The 20,472-nt window shown below is 38.2% G+C and overlaps 4 protein-coding genes across 6 annotated transcripts; all 4 read left to right on the top strand.

The window, feature by feature from the left end:
• Nucleotides 1–80: 80 nt before the first annotated feature.
• LOC125473719 (alpha-crystallin domain-containing protein 22.3-like) lies at nt 81–7,481 on the top strand. Of its 3 annotated transcripts, XM_048576933.1 has the most exons (8): nt 81–224; nt 2,777–3,150; nt 3,687–4,237; nt 4,610–4,650; nt 5,358–5,424; nt 6,334–6,522; nt 6,706–6,912; nt 7,171–7,481. In XM_048576933.1, exons 1-3 carry the CDS (start codon nt 202–204, stop codon nt 3,923–3,925), a joined length of 636 nt encoding a protein of 211 aa, XP_048432890.1. In that variant the 5' UTR covers nt 81–201; the 3' UTR covers nt 3,926–4,237; nt 4,610–4,650; nt 5,358–5,424; nt 6,334–6,522; nt 6,706–6,912; nt 7,171–7,481. The 3 variants fall into 3 exon arrangements, with proteins under 3 accessions (XP_048432890.1, XP_048432887.1, XP_048432895.1); XM_048576930.1 differs by having other exon boundaries at nt 6,334–6,912; XM_048576938.1 differs by lacking the exon at nt 4,610–4,650 and having other exon boundaries at nt 6,334–6,912.
• A 1,728-nt stretch (nt 7,482–9,209) lies between these two features.
• Nucleotides 9,210–11,677, top strand: LOC125473715 (root phototropism protein 3-like). The gene is made up of 4 exons (XM_048576921.1): nt 9,210–9,441; nt 9,576–9,645; nt 9,969–11,093; nt 11,189–11,677. Exons 1-4 carry the CDS (start codon nt 9,269–9,271, stop codon nt 11,555–11,557), a joined length of 1,737 nt encoding a protein of 578 aa, XP_048432878.1. The 5' UTR covers nt 9,210–9,268; the 3' UTR covers nt 11,558–11,677.
• A 1,755-nt stretch (nt 11,678–13,432) lies between these two features.
• LOC103941515 lies at nt 13,433–15,595 on the top strand. The gene is made up of 7 exons (XM_048573010.1): nt 13,433–13,610; nt 14,117–14,211; nt 14,299–14,372; nt 14,465–14,520; nt 14,633–14,745; nt 14,978–15,039; nt 15,215–15,595. The coding sequence occupies exons 1-7, from the start codon at nt 13,484–13,486 to the stop codon at nt 15,507–15,509; spliced, it is 822 nt and encodes a 273-aa protein (XP_048428967.1). The 5' UTR covers nt 13,433–13,483; the 3' UTR covers nt 15,510–15,595.
• A 983-nt stretch (nt 15,596–16,578) lies between these two features.
• Nucleotides 16,579–19,804, top strand: LOC103941509 (amidase 1-like). The gene is made up of 9 exons (XM_048576917.1): nt 16,579–16,779; nt 17,329–17,481; nt 17,670–17,794; nt 17,873–17,998; nt 18,336–18,518; nt 18,756–18,903; nt 18,985–19,153; nt 19,292–19,426; nt 19,573–19,804. The coding sequence occupies exons 1-9, from the start codon at nt 16,670–16,672 to the stop codon at nt 19,708–19,710; spliced, it is 1,287 nt and encodes a 428-aa protein (XP_048432874.1). The 5' UTR covers nt 16,579–16,669; the 3' UTR covers nt 19,711–19,804.
• Nucleotides 19,805–20,472: the final 668 nt, after the last annotated feature.

Genomic DNA, 20,472 nt, shown 5'->3' with positions numbered 1-20,472 from the left:
AATAATTTATAATCACACAATATAAATAAACAAACGTGTGATTAGAGAATCACAAAATCCCTTTCAAAAAGAACCGGCCAGGACACTCCTGGCATTATTGTCAGTCCGAATAGCACCTCACTCAGTCAAGCGCAGGCAACGGCACAGACCCCAAGACCCTCCCAGCTGCGACGCTGTTCGCAACTCTCCGACCGCTCTCCGATGGCTTCCCCGCCGCCGTCTTGGTATATACACACACATCTGCTTCCACTTATACATACATAAATTCGATATATTTATATACCTGTAGGTTATATGAATTTTACAGATATAAAGTCGAATTTTTACACAGCAATTTTCATTTGATTTATACATTTTTTGGGTCTCAGATCTGCAATTGCATGTACATATGTGTGTATATATTAGTATCTCTATAGAAATGCCTGTTATATATTTCCATGTTCAAGTTGTGGCTATGAATTTCTTGTAATTTTTGTATAAAAAGCTTGTGTACACGAAAACGATAACGGTCCGGGTTTTTTGAACTGTTCCTGCTTCTGTATGTGTATGAGTGTGAATTTCATAGAACAGGAATAAGAAAAGATAAATACTTGTTCAATTATAAGAGATTTGGCGATTTTGTGGATTAAATTGATGATGAGGAGAAAAGAGTGGGTTGGCGGGTAGATTTCTGAAACTGTTTCTTTGATAATTATGTATGTTAGGGTAGAACAGCATGTTCTGGAGGAATGCTAGGGGTCGTCGCAGTTCAAATTTGATTTTAGTGGAACATCACGTTTCCTGAACTGAAAATGAAATTTACGAGATATAGGTTTTAGGTCATGGTCGTCAGTTAGGGGAACATGTTTTTTCGTAAAAATGTCCAACATGTCATGTAATACGAAGTGGCAACCTGTATGAAACATGCATTACCCGCGCAATTTCAAAATGTTGCCATTTTCGGAAAGAAAAAACCATTTTGCCCAAACAGGGTCACAGAAGTTTGATTAGTTCTGTATTGTTTTCTGAAGTGATTATTGTATAATGGAGTAGAATTGATATGGAAACGAAACTTTCCAATAGATTTGTGTGGTTTAGGAAATTAGGGGAATTAAACAAATATATTAGCCTATTTATTATCATTTTCTTTTGTTCACTTTCCTGTGGAACCCTATGATATTTGGGCATTTTCAATTAGGTTGTGTCGAGTGAATCATAAAAGGCATAACAAATTATAACAAGAATTTTTAGAAAATAAAAAAAGTAACAGACCACAGGAAAACAAAACTACACTTAGCAAGGGCATCTGTGTGTGCTTCTCCAAGCAATGGTGGTACATGATGTATATGTATACACACAGATACATATCTCAGGTTCTGGATTGCAATGCTAATTTGTTCCTTTATGCGTCTTACTTCCTAAAATATGGTTTGAACTTGTAAAAGGATTTGACTTGGGTGAATTGTGTTTCCTTGATAATAAAATCACTAGGTACAAAACATGTATATGGTACAAACAGATGCATGCATCTATGCTATAATTGCAGTAAATATTTTTCATTCATAGGACTTGGCTGAATCAGTTGTGCAATCCATGACCCTTGCTATGTTCAAGCCAAGTTTATTGTCTTTGACCCTTGCTATCTTTAACAGAACTTTAGTGTAAACCAGCGCTGCTTCTCTTATACATATATTATATCTGTTAAATGCTTTTTTTTTTTTTTTGGCTAAAATAGGAATAGTCCAAGAAAAATTACGTTGTGTCTTACTAAATGTTGAACTAAAAGATCCGACCCGGTCCTCATGTGCCCTTGTTTATTTAAGAGAAAATGGAAAACCTAGTTTCCTAAATTTCTTCTTCCTCATCTTCTGGGTTGTTCCGGTTCTCCCTTGTTTTTGCCAAAATGCCTTTTAGGTTGGTTCTTTCTTCGATTTACAATTGATCTTCCCTGTTCTTATCGTGCTTGATTTCTGCCCATTTGACTGAGGTTTTCTATTCTGTTTGTTTTTGAGTTTATTTTTATTGATGATAGATTCTGTCTCTCTGCTGAAACTCAAAGGGAATATTTTTATCTTATGTTAGTTAATTCTTTCAAGAGAATTGGGTATATACAATTAGTCTATTGTTTCTTCTCTCTGTTTTTCTTTTTTGGAAGATGGGAACTGTAAGTGCCGCCTCTGGAACATGGGTAATGATTGTGAAGTTTTGTCAGGGATTTTAGGGTATTTCATGTTTATGGTGTTGCTATGTTTTGAAGTGTGTAGCTTCCGATATCCTGATGTTTTTTTGACATGTATCGTGGTTCAATGAAAAGAAAAATCATAGCCTGGCCAAATTATGCCTTTTCTTTTCATAATTTTTAAATCTGAATGCTTGCAATAATATTAGTCGCACCTTATTACTTGGTAATAAAAAATTTGGATATATTTTTTATGCCAATGCAATATGAGGACCACATTTCATTCTTTGCCTCAGGACCCTAAATGCCCGTGGTCTACCCTGGTTCGAGTGCTTGTTTTGTGATTACACCTGATAATATAGAATAGTTAAATATAAAACTTACTTTTTGAAAGCTGCAATTGGAAAATAATCATTTATCACATTCCTTTGGAGAGTGAGTTAGATATATATTTATTTCTGTTGTATATGTCTGTATGTGACTAATATCTATTATTTTATCATGGAAGTGCTTATGCAAGTTGAAATTCCCCCTCCCTCTTTCAAATGCAACATCTTCTGGTAGAATTTATTGCACCCTATTTGTTTGCTGAAATAAACCTGAGAGGTTCTCTTGTAGGTTTGCGGGAAGAAGTAAGGTTAATGAACCAGATCAATCAGATCCTCAACAACCAATTCATTTTGATCCTACACAACCCATATTATCAGAACCAACACCTCTGAGAAGTGAGCCTTATATTCCGCCTACAATGGATTTATCAGAAAATACAGATTTTGAAGAACAAATGGAGCAAGTTAGGATAGTTCTTCCAACTCACTCAACAATAGAAGAGAAGAATAAGATTTTGGAAACCAACCAGTCAGCGATTATCTTGACTGGAGCGGCTGCTGCATTGGCACAAGGGGGACCAACAGTAGGATCAATTGACATTGGCGAGAATGAAGACTCATACTTATTCCGTGTCTCTATACCAGGGGCTTTGAAGGAAGACAGTGAGTATGATCACCTTGTGTCATTTTGTTAAATACTTGATTGTTCTTGTTCTACTTTCTTATAGGTTATTAATTTTGTTAATTGGATGAGCTATGAAGGGAGTCTCTTGTTCGTTAACTTAGCATACTAGACCAAGTGCACACCTCTTTGACAAAGGTGTGGTTATCAATAAAAAATTATTTTGTTCATCATTAGTCATGCATGTGTATCTAAGCAGGGCATTGAAGTGATTGATTGGTGATGGTCTAGTGATGCATGGTGTTTGAAATCTGTTCACCACCATATGGTGTTGTGAGCTCACCTTAAGCACACCCTAAGCTACAGGGGTTAGTAGGGCACACCAAATAAACACACTAAAAACATTAGTCATGCATGTTGACTTTTCTTTATTTTTTTAAATAAAGTGTTCCTTTCAGACTTTGAATAACTAGGTTATCTGTTTATCATGAAAGATTGGTTATCTATTTGTTTCGACATGTCTTGATATTTTTTATCATGCTTTAATGGACCACATCTTTTGTCTTTGCGAATGCAGAATTTAGTTGTGATGTTGATCCTGATGGGAAAGTATTCATACAAGGAGTAACTACAACAGGAGGGAAAATAGTATGCAGGGATTTCCATGTCTTTAAGATGAAGACGCAAAATCTGTGCCCACCAGGTCACTTCTCTGTCTCTATCCAGCTTCCTGGTCCAGTTGAAAGCGAGCAAAAAATTGTGTCTCTGGAGAATGACGGGATTCTGGAGGGCATTTTGAAGAAAAAATTACCTTAAAATATTTGCTTCGAGGAGCTTGTATGTTTTAGTATGATGAAGAGGTCTGAGTTGAATGGAGAAGACTCCATATGTTAGGACTTAAGATGTAGACAATAAATAAATAATTGCCTCTGTTTTGCGGGGGATGAAGCCTGGGATACAAGCTAGAGGTGATATACCGTACTCTTGCTCGAGCCCAAGTAATAGTGAACTGGGGCTTTGCTAAGCTGTATGTATGCACTCATTTTAAGACTGGAAGCTGTGTTCATGGGTGGACTATGTTTTGTTACCGTAGATATCTACCAAGGCCAGTTCATGGTGAAACAGCTGGTAGTTATCTTAAAACTTACAAGATACTTAGCTTTGTTATTTTGTGGAAATGGTCTTTTATGGATTATCTTTTTATGAAAACTACTTTTGGAAAAAATTATATATTGTTTGAGTTTACTGAAAATGCTTTTGATGAAATTGCTTTTGGAACCAATTCGTAGTAAAATGCAAGTGAATCCTGGAAAAAGCACTTGAAGTTCTTCCTGCAAGAAGCACATAACTATTGCTTCTTCCAAAATGCACTTTAAGTGCTTGGAACTCAAAAACACTTTCTACAAAAGCGCTTTCAGTCATTTTAAAGCACTTTGAATTGAGTGTTGGGTGGGTGGGTGTGGTTGACTGTAAGGGGCTGACATTGGTAGTGGTGTTTAGGTTGTGATTAACAGCTTGCTGATCAAAGCACCAAACTGCAGGTTTGTACTTTGAAACCCAAATTCAGAACTTTCATAATTTTGTTTTCCTTTCTTTACCATTCTCTTGGATATCTGAATGAGTGGCCATGTGTTTTGGTTGTATTGACCAAAAGGTTTTCAAAACTTTCCTCATGCATTTATGTTTTGTGATCCAACCTTAGCATCTTCTCTAATTTGGGGGTTCATTACCAATTCAAATTTTTTAGATTATGAGAATTTGTGGCATCTCGTACTGAGAATCCTTCTTGCACGACTGTACTTCCCCTGAACTGCTACTGTTTTTTATTTCTATATCCCTTATTCATTTTTATTGTGTTGCGGATTATAAAGATGCCCACAGCTGTTATGGGGGAATGTAGGCTTTTTGGCCACTTAGGGAATCAAGGTTGCTTTAGTTTAGTTGGTGTATCTTCAGGTACTTAGCTTTTTGAAATTTGGGAATCAAGGGAGTCAAGGTACTTAGTTTAATAAAATCCAAGGGAATCAAGGTAATAGTTTCTTTTTGGGAGCAGGTGTTTTGATTTACTTGTATAGCTTTGTGGTTTTGTGTGACATGAATTCTATTACACATGTTTGGTATTTGACTCTACAAGTTCATGCATTCTGAAATTTTCATTTTTGGAGGTTACTGTGCCAAACTTCCGCCAGCATGTTATTGGTTTGTCTCACACATATAAACTGACGCATAAACTTTTTGATATTCACAGTTAATGGCTGAAGCAATTTTGGCATCATAAAGTTTTCTTGCCATCTGGAACCGCATAATTTGTAGAGGTATTACTATCCTTACTCTTGTCTTTTAACACACGCAGTTATTTTCTTCACATGTTAGTAGATTGTGAATTGTATAGATATAGTAAGCCAGTTTCTTTCTTTGTTAAGGTTGCAGCACTCTATGAAATATTCAATAGACGTCTAAATTTATCCATCGCTGTTATGGTATAGACTGAAAAGTTAAAAGATGACTGGTGAAATATGGGCTTAGTGCAACTAGAAAACGTTTTCTTAATTTATAATTATTATACAGGTATAAATGTATATAGATGTTTATCTCTACGAGTAAAAGATTTTTTTGTATTTTGGGTTGTTGTGGTGTTGGATTTGGTCACTTCATCTTGCGATGGGGAATATAGTGAAGCCAAACCTATTTATTATAAAAAGGGTAGTGTAATTTACACATCCCTTTTTACCTCCCACACACCCTTGTTATTTTTTGTTCATTGATCTTCTTTGATTCATTCAAACGGCCGGAAATTGAGAGAGGTGTGTGAGAAGTAAAAATGGGTGTGTGGATAACACCACCCTATGAAAATATGACATAGTATAAATTATGTGAAGCACATAAGATCTGGATAATGTGATTCATTAGTATGTTAAGTATAGCATGGATCCGATATGAATCTCAGATTCATATCCAAAATAAGTGTGATTTTGAAACCCAAACTTAGAATGGGTTTTCACGCCACTGCCCAAACCCCAATCCAAGCCAGCCCACCGAACATGCCAGTAAATGCTTAGGTGGGGGTAGGTTTTTCCGTATTATCTGAATGGCTTCCGCGTGTTTTCGCTCTTTCCATGTGTGCACTGCATGTCTCAGCGAGTGCACTGTTGCGTGGTTTGAATAAGTCTATAAAATACCTCCAGTAATTTCCCCAGAACATATCTGTTTTTGTGTTTTTGCAGTCATGATCTCCATAGAAGGTGCAGCCCCAGGCGATGAAGATGATGAGGATGAGGGACATCTGAAAGCATGATGGATTACAACAAAAATTTCGGACTTCTCAATACGCAGATGTTTGAAAGTCAAATCGTTGATAGATTACCAGAATATTTCTGAACCTCTCAAAATGCAGATGTTTGAAATTCAGATTGGTAGTTTCCGTTTTGCATCGGTGTACACCGAATTATGTTTCAATCTCTTTGTTTACGAAATCTATTGTGCTCCAAGTGTCCTAAACTTTGGACACAAGAACATTAACTCCACTGCCAGGTTTCATCTTTGTTATGTATCTTCTCACTCGGTCAGCTATATCAACATTTTCATGTTTCTCGCAGCCGTTCAAGAGAGCTCCCCACATAGCAACATTGGGTTGGATCGGCATCTCTTCCAGCAGTCTCATCGCCTCATCAAAGCAGCCTGCTCGACTCAGAAGACCAATGCTCTGCAGTCAGTTTTATGCCATAAAGATTTACCATCGAGGCAAAATGTCTCTGAACCTCCCCCACAAGACAGATATGGCTACATGCCGATAAAACCCCAATGTAAGTCATCTGGTCTGGAATAACACCAAGCATCCTCTTGCATTTTTCTAAATGCATGTAGCGCTTCCATACCGTGTCCATGCAAGTCCCTGCCATCACATCTTTCTTCTGCAAGTCCTCGAAAATTCTTTGAGCACTTCCTGCGTCTCCAATTTTAGCATACATGTTCGCTAAGGCAGTCCCAACTGTAGTATCTTAACCAATGCTAGTTTTCGATACATGATCAAAGACTCAACTGGGTTCTCCTCACTATTGCAGTAGCCTCTGATCACAGGGTTCCAGATGTAGACACCAGGCTGAGTAATCTGCCCGAAAACTCTCTTTGCGTAGCCGAGGTCTCTGGCATCGGAATTTGCACAAAAATCGACAAGCCTACTTAACTGGATGACATTGTTAAAAAACTGAGGTGGTGATCATCAGCCCATGTATTTGTTTCAGTTCACTCATGGTTCTGCATTTTTCCATGAGTGAGAGAATGGTTTTCTGGTGTTTCTTCATGAATCATGAGCATTTTGATTCAAATGGAAGAACTTGATGGGCAAATCAAAAGATGATCTTTAAACTCCAAATTTCGACACTAACTGAGAATGAGTTGGTAACACTACGTGATTGTATGACGGTCACACTATTTACCCCTAGCATTCTATGGGAGCAAAAGGCAACATCAAAATAGTAATTTTATCAGTTCACTGTAAAATCAAAGAATCAAAATTCGTTGCAAAATCACTAACATCTCACTCTCTCTCTCTCTCTCTCTCTCTCAGAATGCTCTTCTTCCACCTCTTCTTCTTGTTCTCCAAGTAACAGCCTCCATTCCTGGATCTTCAAACCCATTTTGTGCAATTCCTCTCTCTGAAACCCTAGACCCACCAAAACACCCCCTAAAAAGACGGCAAAAATACCAATCTTGTCCCACCACTGAACAATAGCAACCCCGAAAGCCCAAATCCCAAATCCCAATCCGCAGAAAAGCACATTGCTTCCCACATCTCCACAGAACAACAATTCCAACCCACAAATCACCAGAACCCCATATAACAGAAACAGCAACAAAGACTTCCTCTTTCGTTTTCTTCCGAACCCATCGCCGCCGCCTCCGAACCCCTTCCAGATCCCCAGAACCCTCCGGTGCGGTCTCCGCTGTATAATTCTTCAACAACCAGATCCAACGGCTGAGGCACTATCTTGAAGTCGAACGGCTGAGGCACTATCTTGAAGTTCGATACGATGGCCGGCATCAATTGGAGCAGCAATCTTGTTAATCTTTGAGACCCATTGCGCCGATTCTTCTTCCCCGCACATAGAATTGGATATTGGGTCTGGGTTTGACGACAGAGTGAGAGCGGAATGGTAAAAATTGGAGATTTTGGAACAAAGATATTGCTTGGAAGCGAAGTTTTGGTTTTAACAATTGGGTAGGAGAAGCAAAGGGATTGCTTGGAGAGGACCGCTCGAGATTGGAAGTGGAGGATCAGCTGCATTTCTACTCCCGCTCTTTGATCTCAAAGACGGCGAAGAAGAAGAAAAAAATATGACCGTTTGAACTGAAGAACATTCTCATGTGGGATTTTTCACCAAAAATAAAATAAAAGTACTTTAATTTTTTTTTTATTTCTTTTCCTTGTGTCCAGAGCAGCCGGACTTGACAATTTGACCCTTCAATTTAAATCGTACGGTTCTTATAAACTTGTATCACTAACCCATCTCACAGGAAACGAAGTCTTTGAACAGTCCGTATCTCTCTTTTAAACGATTTGAATTTCTAGATCAAGGTTTGAACACATAGATCAAAAAAGGATCTTAACTCAAAAGTTTTTGTAGGTTACATGATTAGGACAGTCCTCACACTAAACGAGATCAACTTGAGATCAAGTATGACTAAAGTACATCAAAATCTTAAGTATATGGTCAGCAAGGTTACACGAAAAAATCTCTCCTAAAGTATAATGTCCGGCTAATGATTGGTACCTCCCTACCCAAGCTTTTGTCCCTCCAATCCAAGTTCAAATTCTTTTGACTTTGTCTTCCCAAGTTGATGTATTTACAAACAACAAAAGGGTAAATAATTTAATTTATGACATTGATTGAATGCACCTAAAAATAGGTCTACGTGGGACACATATTATCACGGCAGTGGCTTCAGTTCATCCACGATACATACCGACCTATACGTGCTTAAATTGACAGCAGATGGCAAAAGCCAACCAACCCTCTTAATTTCCCAACTACTGCAACTTCAGCCCCCCACGCCACAAAAAATACTTCAACCTTTTGGGTTCTATGTAGAAGGCCAGAGCTCAAAAGTGCTTAGGAACAACAATTCCTTTTTCTATCTGTTCATACTTTGAAGCACAAAATGTATGCTTTTGTCTTGCATGGACATGACAAGGCTACTGCAGGTAAGAAAAATGCCGATAGAGAAAATCTTGGTCAGTTTTCAGTATCCGGTGGGAGGCGCAACAAGTGTGTCATTACTCCGGCTAATGTCGGTATGGTTGCTGAAGCTATAGAGAGAAGAAATCAGAACTGGTATACCCCTTCCTCTCCTCTTGTTGTCTCTACTTATATTCATCCATGGATACCGTCACTGTAACATCCCCGTCTCTCCTTTTTTTTGGTTTTGATTGTGGCTAGTGGCAACCATCCATTTTTTTTTCTTGCAGGTTTGTTAGGACAGAAGTGGTAAATGATTTGATCATACAAGTTGGAGACTCCAACTTTTACTTGCACAAGGTATGCTACAATGCCTGAAAGACGATACTCCTTAGCTGTTACTGAAGGTCTTTCGGGGAAATTTCTTGAGTTGCAAGAAACTAGTTTGCCAAGAATAGGCAGCCATGTTTATACTAATAGATTTGTCACCGGTCACAATTTTTATCAAAGAATTGTATTGTTGAAATGTTGATATATATGAAATTTCTCTGAAAAAATGCCTTAACTCGCATGTTGTATCGAAAATATTTAGACTAGAAACTAGATAGAACTTTTGAATTAAGAAACTGAGATGTTAGGTTCTGATTCTTTGAAGTTTAATTTCATGGTTTTTCGATCCTCAGCTTCCGATGGTCATGAGAAGTGGATACTTGAATCGACTAGTATTCCAGAGAATTAGTGTAGGGAGAGATGCCAGCCCCAAAATCCAGATAGACAATCTACCAGGCGGAGCAAAAGTTTTCGAATCTGTAGTCAAGTTCTGCTATGGTTGGAAGGTTGATCTAACTGCTGCCAACGTAGCTCCGCTATATTGTGCTGCGCATTTCTTGGAAATGAGTGATGACTTCGAACAAGGAAATCTGATTTCCAAAACCGAGACCTTTTTGAGCTTTTTGATGTTTTCGTCATGGAAAGACACCTTCCGGATTTTGAGAAGCTGTGAATCGATCTCTTCGTGCGCTAAAGAGTTGAAAATCTCCAAACGAAGTGCGGAAGCTATTGCTTGGAAGGCCTGTACAAACCTTAAAGCATTTAGTTCTGAAACTGATGAAATACAGTGCTTCAATGTTCTGCCAAACAATGCAGAGAACCCGAGGTTTCAAGATGCAGCTGACACTTGGTGGTTTGAAGATGTCTCGTTCCTTCGAATAGATCATTTCATCGAAGTGGTCCAAGCCTTAAAACTTAAAGGGATGAGAGCAAACCTGATAGGATCATGTATAGCGCATTGGACTGCAAAATGGCTCTCGCGAGTCACCTCTGGACTCGAAAGAATGACCCCGAAGCATATGACACATCAGTTCCTAAGAGTTACAACCGAGTGCTTGGTTAAGGTACTTCCTACGGAGGAGAATTCAATTACTTGCAACTTTATACTTCATCTTCTTAAGCTAGGGTTTTTGACAAAAATAAACTCGGAATTGTTGAACATGCTCGAAAGAAGAATAGCTTTCATGCTGGATCAATGTCGCGCTCCGGATCTCTTGGTTAGGAACTATGGAGAGAAAGAGAGTGTCTATGATGTCGGTCTTGTTGTAAGGGTGGTGGTGTCATATGTTTCCATAGTTTTGAGTAGTCCAACACCAAAAAGGTTTGCGGTTGGAAGGCTGATAGACGGATATCTTACCCTAGTTGCAAAGGATGAGAACCTTAAGGTGAAGAATTTCCAATCACTTGCAGAAGCATTGCCAAAAGACGCTCGGTTTTGCGATGACAATCTTTATAGAGCCATTGACATGTACCTCAAGGTATCGATGTTTCTTCCATTTTCCGATAACATGCAGCAGTTAAATGCAATTACTTAAACAGGAGGAGCTTATATATAATTGTTTTCTTACTGCAGGTACACCCTAACTTAACAAAAGAAGAAAGAATGAGTCTGTGTAGAAACCTGGAGTATCATCGGTTGTCACAAGAAGCGCGCGAGCACGTAATGAAGAATGATCGGTTACCCTTGAAGATTAATGCGCGATTTATCCTTCTTGAGCAAGTAAACATGTCAAGGTCCATGGTAGCTATTGGATCAAATTACCGAAGAACGATGACTCAGGCAATTGTCAGAGTAAATAAAGGTTTAGGGAAGGGAATGGCGAACTTGCGGAAGGAATTAAATTCAATGGCAGAAGAGGTTGAGACAATGAGATTGCAGCTCAATGATTTGAAAATTTGCAAAACAAAGCTTCAAAACCAAGTGAAGAGATGTATCGTATAGAAGAGAACTGTGAGTTTCATTCGGAAAATGTACTTTCTTTTCGTAACGTAATACGAACAGCCTGCCCGAGCTGGACATTGTTATTCCATATTACGATTTCAAAGAATTTCAGACACGCTAGACGAAGAGCTCACGCGGACAATAATTCGATATTGAATTTGAACACTAATCACAGAGGCAGGCTGATTTAAACACACTAGATGAAGAGTTCACGCGGACAATGATTCGCTACTAAATTTGAAGACAAACCTCAAAAGCAGGCTGATTTAAACAGAAGTTATCGCTCGATAGCACGCGATGAAATGCAATTAAGCAATGGCATGCCTTACAAGATTATAAATAGTCAGAGAGGGCAATACATGTTTGATCACCCCAAAACAACTGACTTGTGACACAAGATACCAAACCTCAAAACTGACAAAATTGTTCGAAGGTTCGAATCATATCATGGCATCTAGCAGTAGTAGCAGGAGCAGTAAAGGCGAAGCCGTTGCTGCAGAAACTAGTACTCCTTCTCCATTCAAGATCAAACTCGAAGTAGATCACTTGCACACCGGCGTCCTCAAGATTGATCCTTCTAAGGAATTCGAAGAGCACGTTGTAGGGAACATGACCGCGGCTAATCAAAAGTTACTACACGAGTGGAAACCGGTTGAGTTTACATTCAAAGATGTCGATACAGATCAAACTTACCCGATGACTTTGCAGAAGACGGAGTCCTATAAATTTCTTAGTGATCAATCAAAGGAACAAGAAGCTATTGATTTGAGAAAGGCGAAGGATAACTTTTTCTACACCATTAGGCCTTCTAGTCGTGCGATGGACGAAAGGCAGCTCATGACTTTTGGAGATCAAGAGATTGGACTGCCATGGACAGCGCCGTCAGTTGACAGCAACAAGCCCGCACTTGAAGTTTCGGTTTTGTATGTTCCGAAGCTCGACCTTCCAAACCATCAGGAGACGAAATGGTTGATATTTCAGGGACGTAGAGTATAGCTAGTAATTGCAAATAGTTGGACATATGTTATATCATAAGTGGATTGTTAATTTCACGTGTGGTGCGACAATCATATTGAATACTTATTCAAAAGAAAGATGACCCGAAATTTGATGTAGTTAAGTTCATAGGTGGAATAGCCAATTTAATCCAAATGATATACAAAGTAACACAAATGACATGTTTACTTGGAGCGGCGGCACCTATGGCAGATTTAAGTAAATATATTATATTTCGTGTAAATAATTGTTTATTTATACTTAAAAAATATGTATATATAATTTCATCATAAACTACAAAATAGAATGATATATATATATATATATATATATATATTATGAAGTCTTGGAATATAATAAAAACATGAGGAACAAGCATATAATGTACGTTTATTTAAGTATTCGACAAGTCTTTTACAATTTATTGAAAAAAAATGAAATGCAAAATAAAAGTTATGTATTTTCTGTCTAAGTGAGACGGGTGCCTAAGTGGGTCTGGGTGGGCTAGGCTGGTGCCTAAACGGTCTAGACGGGCACCTCAACAAGTCTATGCACATTTTCTTAATTTTCAAACGCGTAGTTATTAATTGAAGCGGTGATCAGTCGCCTAGCATCTAGGCAACGATAGACAGAGATTTTTTGAACAGTGAATTTTATAGAATTTCATATAAATTTATGTCACATGCCTATCTTATGACATTATTCGAAAATTTGAATGAAAATCTGTCGAATTAAATGGCAATAGGATAATTGGCAGCCTAGTATATTCGGCAACATAAATAGCTGCTAAGAAATATAGAAAAATGCAACGACATCTTTATTAGCGTCGTTTCTCGCGAAACGGCACCGCATTAATCTGATTATCCGATGGTGAACATCGGAGACGACAGAGGCTCCCTGCTCACAGGGAATTGAAAGGAGCAAGCAAAAATGGAGAAGCGAGGATTGAATGCCGACAAAATCAAGAGCTCTTCTTCTTGTTCGGAGGAGGACCCAAATCCTTGCCCCATCTGCCTCGGACCCATAATTCAAGATTCTTATCTCGAAAAATGTCTCCGTACGTTCCTCTCTCTCAGCTTCTCTGTGGTTTCAATTTCCATATTTTCTTGCATTTTCTCGGAAACCAAACAGGGCATCAAATTTAATTTTTCTTTTTTAACTCTTATTCGGTGCTGGGTTTTGATTGATCATTGTTTCAAGTTCCATGAATTGGGTTTCTCCAAGAATTGCGATATTTTTATGAATTTTTGTGCTTTAGCAATTGATTAAGCTTGAATTTCTATATAATTGATTACGTATTAAAGAATAATCATACATTTTTTTTCTTGTCAATGGAGGTAAAAAAAGGGTCTTTGTACGATTTGTAGATGTTCAATTTATGTTGGGCAGTTTTCTAACTTCGTATTTGATAGGATTAAGTATTATGTTTTCTATGGTTGATGAGCGAAAATGTCGAAAAAAATGGGTCTTTGTTAATGATGTATATGCTGTGAAACAAAATTGTGTGACTGTGATGTTTAGTCGTCTATTGAGTCTTCGAAATCCCCGAATTCTGTGTTGCAGACAAGTTCTGTTACAAGTGCATTTTGCGTTGGACGGAAGTTGTTGCTCGCAAGCAGTCTTGCCCGCCGGATTATATAAAGTGTCCTCTTTGCAAGGTCAGTTTGTTCATACTGCATTTCTGTTCAATCAAGTTTTGTTTCTTTTTGTTATAGATAGTGCTGAATTTTAGTGGCTTGACGCAGACGGAAAATGTTTGTATAATATATGATTACGATGGATGTTCTTTTCAAAAGCATTGCATTGATCAGGATTCAGGGTACGTGTATTCTTCTGTTTTTATCTCTTTGAGCTCGTGTCGGTGATGTAAATGTGGTTTACTTATGTTTTTTCCGTTAATGATATCTGCAGCTTTATCTTATCGAAGGATCACCAGTACAGATTGCAATGTTATTACACCGAACCAGGTTTTGTGCTTCTTATAATTTTATTGGTTGTGTTGTTTCTCATTTTATATCCTGTGAAATGCTGTCACCGTATATATGTCTTCCAGTTGGTTAACTTTGTTTTTTTAATTAGGTTTCTTAAGTGACATATTTGACGTATCACGCTATTGGAAGTCCCGCAAGTATCTTCAGCCAAACCGCTGGCTCCAAAGTTGGTTGAGAAGGGAAATCCAAGCTCTCATGCAGGTCTTGACTTCTTCTGCATAACTTTTCTCTCGTGGTGACACGAGGACATTTCAACATCCTACAGACTTTCGTTTTGTTTTGGCTAGGCAATGAACTGGATCACCTAGTCCAATTAGCTAAATCATAAAATTGTGCATGTGGCCTCTCTATATATGACAACCACAGCAGAACACACGTTTTATAGTTATTTGGGTGACTCTTTATAGCTAACTTGCTTCTTTGCTACTTATAGGAGGAAGATGTTGACATCGTCATGCACCACATACATGGCGTGATTAAGTCATCCTTGACGAGGTGATATGTGCTACGATCTAGATTTTGAAAAAGGAGTTGATCATCCATGATAATAAATTGAACAATGTTCCAAAGTTTGCTCCCATCTTTTGAGTTCTTTTGGATGAGATGAAAAAGAATATAACATTGAAGTATCTCTGCGTCTGAACTTTTACCCGGACCATGCATTTTTCAGGGATGAGCAGAAAGGTCGAACAACAGCACCTGAAGAAAAACAAAGAGAATTTCAAGAATCAACCTCTGATGCAGCAGGGCCCTTCCTGGCAGCAAAAACCAATCGCTTTGTAAACGAGGTGGAACTATTTCTTGCTTTGGGTTTGAACATTGAAGCATACGATGCTGTGTGCATGCAACGCTTAGGTTGGAGTGCTCCGGGAGTAACTACGGAGCCAGCAGAGGGAGAACTTGCCGAACATAGACCTGTTATTCCTTACTTGAACATATTTTATGACTCCGACTGCAGCGAATGAAAGTTTTCATCTGCATATGTATGGAACTGTCACTTGAAGTTGAATCTTTGTTTTAAGTGATATAAAGTGCGTACTTGTCTTGGATACATAATTTGGCCGGTATCTCAAATATGAGTTTTGAATCTCCGGTGCATCGGAGGTGGTTTGCCCTTATATTTGGACAGAAAGATGCTCCGTCTCAGGCTTCGGATATACAACTCTGCCGTGCATCGGAGATGCTCTAACAAGTCAACATCCACATTTGGAAAATGGAAGAGCCTGAATTCTCTCATATAAATGTTTTTGTTTAATAAAAGTTGAAATAAGAGGAAATTGTAGCAATTGTCTCTTATTTTTAATCCAATTAGAGTAATGACCCTTCAACTAAAAATTTGTGATCGTTAGTTCCTTGATTCATCAAAACATTTAGGCAAGGTATTTTTTGTCAACTTCATTAGAATTTTTGTCAAAATAAGTCTCATGTCATGCACTTGAGGTTGAATCGAGGGCAAATGTGAAAAATCAAATGAGAAAATTGTAGCAATAATCTCTTAATTTTAACTCAATTGTAGCAATAGTTGTTCCAACATGACTCATTTTGACGGAAGTTTTGATGGAGTCGATGAAAATGACCATAGTTGCACGTTATGATGAGTTAAGAACCAATGGTTACAGATTTTTGATTTGATGAATGTTATTCTAATTGAGTTAAAGTTAAACGACCATTGTTACAGTTTAATAGATTTTAATTTAAAAAAAATATAAAAAAAAAGGTTTTAACGAAACAGTCTCGTACTGTTTACTTTTAATGAAAAATCACATTTTACCTTTCTCTAGTACTATTCACTACACCTTTATTTTTATTAAAACTAAATTTTTTTTGAACTTTTTGTTAGTTTTTCTTAAAAAAAAAAAAAAAAAAAAAAAAAAAAAAGTTTATAAAACTGCTTTACCAATCACCGGATTTTCCACTTTGCCCCCACTGACCTGACGCGACCAACGTATCAACAACCAATAATTGTAAGGATAATATCGTCATTGCGATTTGAATACGATGAATGGTGTCAACGGATATCATCCTGCAACAGCCCGAGTGATGAGTGCCATTCAAGTCTCTCAAATGTGGAGCTGCTGAGGCTGAGGTGGTTTGATCGAACAGTAGCAGAGAGAGAGAGAGAGAGATGGCGATAGACTCAAACCATGGAGCTTTCGTGGAGAAAATCCTTATACAACCGCCGTCTCCGTCGCGTGATCTTCCTCTGAGCGGCCTCACCTTTGCTGTCAAAGACATGTGAGAACTACTCCCTTTAATTTTCCTCGGTTGTTTCACTCTTTCATTATTTGGAGGCTTCAGAATTTGAATTATTATACTTAAATTTGTCTGCTTTCGTGCTTTTTTGCTGATTTCCGATTTTGGGTTCAATCATATTCTTGAAGAAACTTTTTTCTCTTTTTTTTGTGTTTCTGTGATTTTGGGTGTTTGTTTATACAACACGAGTGTTTTTAGAATGCCGAAAGAGCAATTTTAGATAACGAAAAGCGCTTCTAGTAAATTTGACAAGAAAAGTTAAAAGGTGCTTTTTCCAGAAGCACTTCAATTTTTGGTGAAGTTTATTTGCTTCTTATCAAAGAACTTATGAAGAAACCGCTTATGATCAGAAGTGCTTTTTCACAGAAGCATTTCTAATAAATCAATGTGCTTTGTGTGGTTATATGTGTTGTGAAACCATGTTGATGAACTTCAGTTGAGGGTGCTAAATAGTGCTATCTTTTCATGTGTGTATTTCTGCGTAAAGCTAGAATATCTTTTTTTATCACTGAAATATGAACTTGGAGGCAGATTTGATGTGGCTGGACATGTGACCGGGTTTGGGAATCCTGATTGGGCGAGGACTCACCCGGCTGCCGAATCAACAGCTCCGGCTGTTTCGGCAATTTTGAGTGGAGGTGCCACATGTATTGGTATTACTGTCATGGATGAAATGGCATACAGGTTAGTTCAGAGAGGCCTTATCTTTCACATGCTTTAACTTGCATTACTGTTTTGGTTGCAAAATGTTTGACAACTGACCGATTGCTACAAGTCTCTTTTCGTAGTAAACATATTTAAATGGCGATTTTGTGCATTCGAAAATCACTTGAAAGAAAAGGCCCTTGAATTTCGCATTGTGTTGTTGGCAGTATAAATGGAGAGAACAAGCATTATGGTACTCCCACAAATCCATGTGCACCAGATAGGGTGCCTGGGGGCTCTTCTAGCGGTTCTGCTGTTGCCGTGGGTGCAGACCTCGCAGATTTTTCCTTAGGTAAGTTATTCCTTGTTGTGTGCTTTTGGTTTTTTTCTTGCTTCTTTATGTTGAAGCACAAGATCCTCACTTTTTCAGGAACCGACACTGGAGGAAGTGTAAGAGTTCCATCTTCGTATTGTGGAATTTTTGGGTTTCGGCCATCTCATGGTGTCATTTCTACTTCTGGAGTTACGCCTATGGCACAAAGTTTCGATACAGTGGGTGAGAAATCAATGACTTTTTATATTGCAGACTGGCTTAGGAAATAAATTTTTGGATTTGAAAAAGAAAATGTAATGTTTCGGTTTTCCCTCGATTTTATATAACAAGAAGTATCTCTATTTCTATTTCTAGAAAGTAGCTAACTTCTTCCACTTTAATGATTCATATGCCATCCATACATTCTGCATTTTTGTTGATTATTACTCGTGATACTTCTGTGTTTTAAGTTTTTATGCACTTGGAAATATAGTATTTGGAAAACTTTACCAATGTGAATGATCTATCTAGCACTCTAGGCAATCGGAAACCATCCTTTTGACTCTAACTTCTGATCTAGGATGGTTTGCTAGGAATCCCGCGATTTTGAATAGAGTTGGACAAGTGTTGCTCCAATTGCCTGATAGGGGTCCTGTCGTGCCCACTCAGTTCATCATCGCAGAAGACTGTTTCCAGCTTTCAAGTATTCCAAGCAGTCGAGTAAAACAAGTACTTGTTGACTCAGTTGAGAAGTTATTTGGAGGTAAGTGAATTGACTGTGTTCATCCGTTTCAGCACTAGCTGTAAGTATTTTGATTGACATAAATCGAGACCAATTTGTAATTCCCCTGCGTTTCAAGACACAAATAGACCATTAAAATCAGTAGACATATTATTACCTGAAAATCATCATTCACTTGGTTAAATTAGATCTCACTGAGATACGGACAAGCTCAATTTATGGAAAGAAGAAGCTCACTTATTATTTTTGAAAATGCAGGTCATGTTATAAAGCATGCTAACCTCAGGGACGTCGTCAAGGACAGAGTTCCAAGCTTGAACTCTTTCTTGGATAAGGGAAATGCAAGTCAAGAGTACAATATACCATCGTTGATAGCCCTATCAAGCGCCATGCGTCTACTTCAAAGGTGCTGATTTGGTGGACTTGATTAATAAAAGTTCAATTTGTCGTTCATAATGAATTCCAATTTTATTATTTGAGAGCGTAGGTATGAATTCAAGAACAACCATGGTGAATGGGTTAGTACAGTCAGACCTGACTTAGGTCCCGGGATAGCAGAACGTGTATGGGAAGCTGTTCAGTCAGCAGATGAAAATGTCGATGTATGTCACTCCATCAAGACTGAATTACGTGCTGCTCTTACTGAACTTCTCGGGGTACTCTCTCTCTCTCACACATCTTGGCAAGCATCGAAGTTAAATTTAGGAATCCGTCGCTTCATATTATTTGTTTGCATCTTACCTTCCTATTGGCTCTAATGCATATGTGACACATTCTCCTTGATTTACTCTCAGGATTTCGGTGTTCTCGCAATTCCTACAGTTCCGGGGGCTCCACCAAAACTGCAAACAGATCCTACTACACTCGAAACTTTTCGTGCCAGGGCATTCAGCTTGCTCTCCATTGCCGGAGTATCCGGATTCTGCCAGGTTTTTAATCCATCTCCTCTCTCCTCTCCTCTCTCCATGTTTGTATGTTTGTGCACGATGCAAAGTACGACACATTACGCTCCTTTTCTTCGTCGATGCTGCAAGTACCTGCTGAAAGTTTGTAACATATTTCTACGTATTTGCAGGTGAGTATACCACTGGCGATGTATGACAACCTACCTGTTTCAGTTTCCTTGTTGGCCAAGCATGGCTCGGATGGGTTCCTGCTCAATCTTGTCGAGACTCTTTACGACACTCTCAAAGAACAAGTCGGACAGTTGTGATTGTGGGCTACAAGATTTTGAGTTGCAAGTTTTATTTCAAACTCTTTGCTAAATAATACTTTTGAATAAAATATATTGCCGGACCGAATTTGCTGACTTGAAGAATTAAGAGTTGAACTTGAGTTACTACTTCTTCAATTTGATAGTTGGATTGCTATCTCCGTTGGAGATGCTTTTTTACTACGTGGCACAGTAAACCTAACTTTATTACTTGATTGTTACCTCTTTTGGAGATGCTCTTAGCTTTTATATCACGCTTCACAAGAGTGATTTCCGAACTCCCCTTTTCACCTCCCGCATTCCCCTTCTTAATTTGTCCTTTGGTTATCAATCCAATGCTCAAAAACAGAGTGACTGCATAAGTCCAAAGAAGACTGTAGAAATCATTCGTTTCATATACTACCTTGTTAGATGAGCAACCTAAAATAGGCAAATGAAAAGGATAAACAGAGGGTGGAGCTATTCACACACTCCTTTTATCTCTCACACGTTATTAATCAATCATAATTTTAAATGTGTTGAAAATATAAACAATGTTAAAACCGTTGACAGTTTAATGAATGGCCACATAAATTTTTTAATACCCACATAAGTTTTTTCAACACATCTAAGATTATGATTGATTAATTTGTACAATCAAATTAGCATTCTCGTTGTAGGTTAGGTTCACTAGTGATTGTGGTGACCCCATTGTACGAAAGCCATGGTCAACGAAGAAGATAGGCAAGGTAAAGACAGGTGGGCGCTCGACAACTGCGTTGT

The sequence above is a fragment of a genome, unplaced genomic scaffold (genome assembly GCF_019419815.1).
Source record: "Pyrus x bretschneideri cultivar Hongxiangsu unplaced genomic scaffold, Pyrus_bretschneideri_v1 Contig11, whole genome shotgun sequence".
Taxonomy (NCBI): Eukaryota; Viridiplantae; Streptophyta; class Magnoliopsida; order Rosales; family Rosaceae; genus Pyrus; species Pyrus x bretschneideri.
The sequence above is the reverse complement of the archived record's forward strand: the minus strand, read 5'-3'. Positions and strand labels throughout refer to the sequence as shown.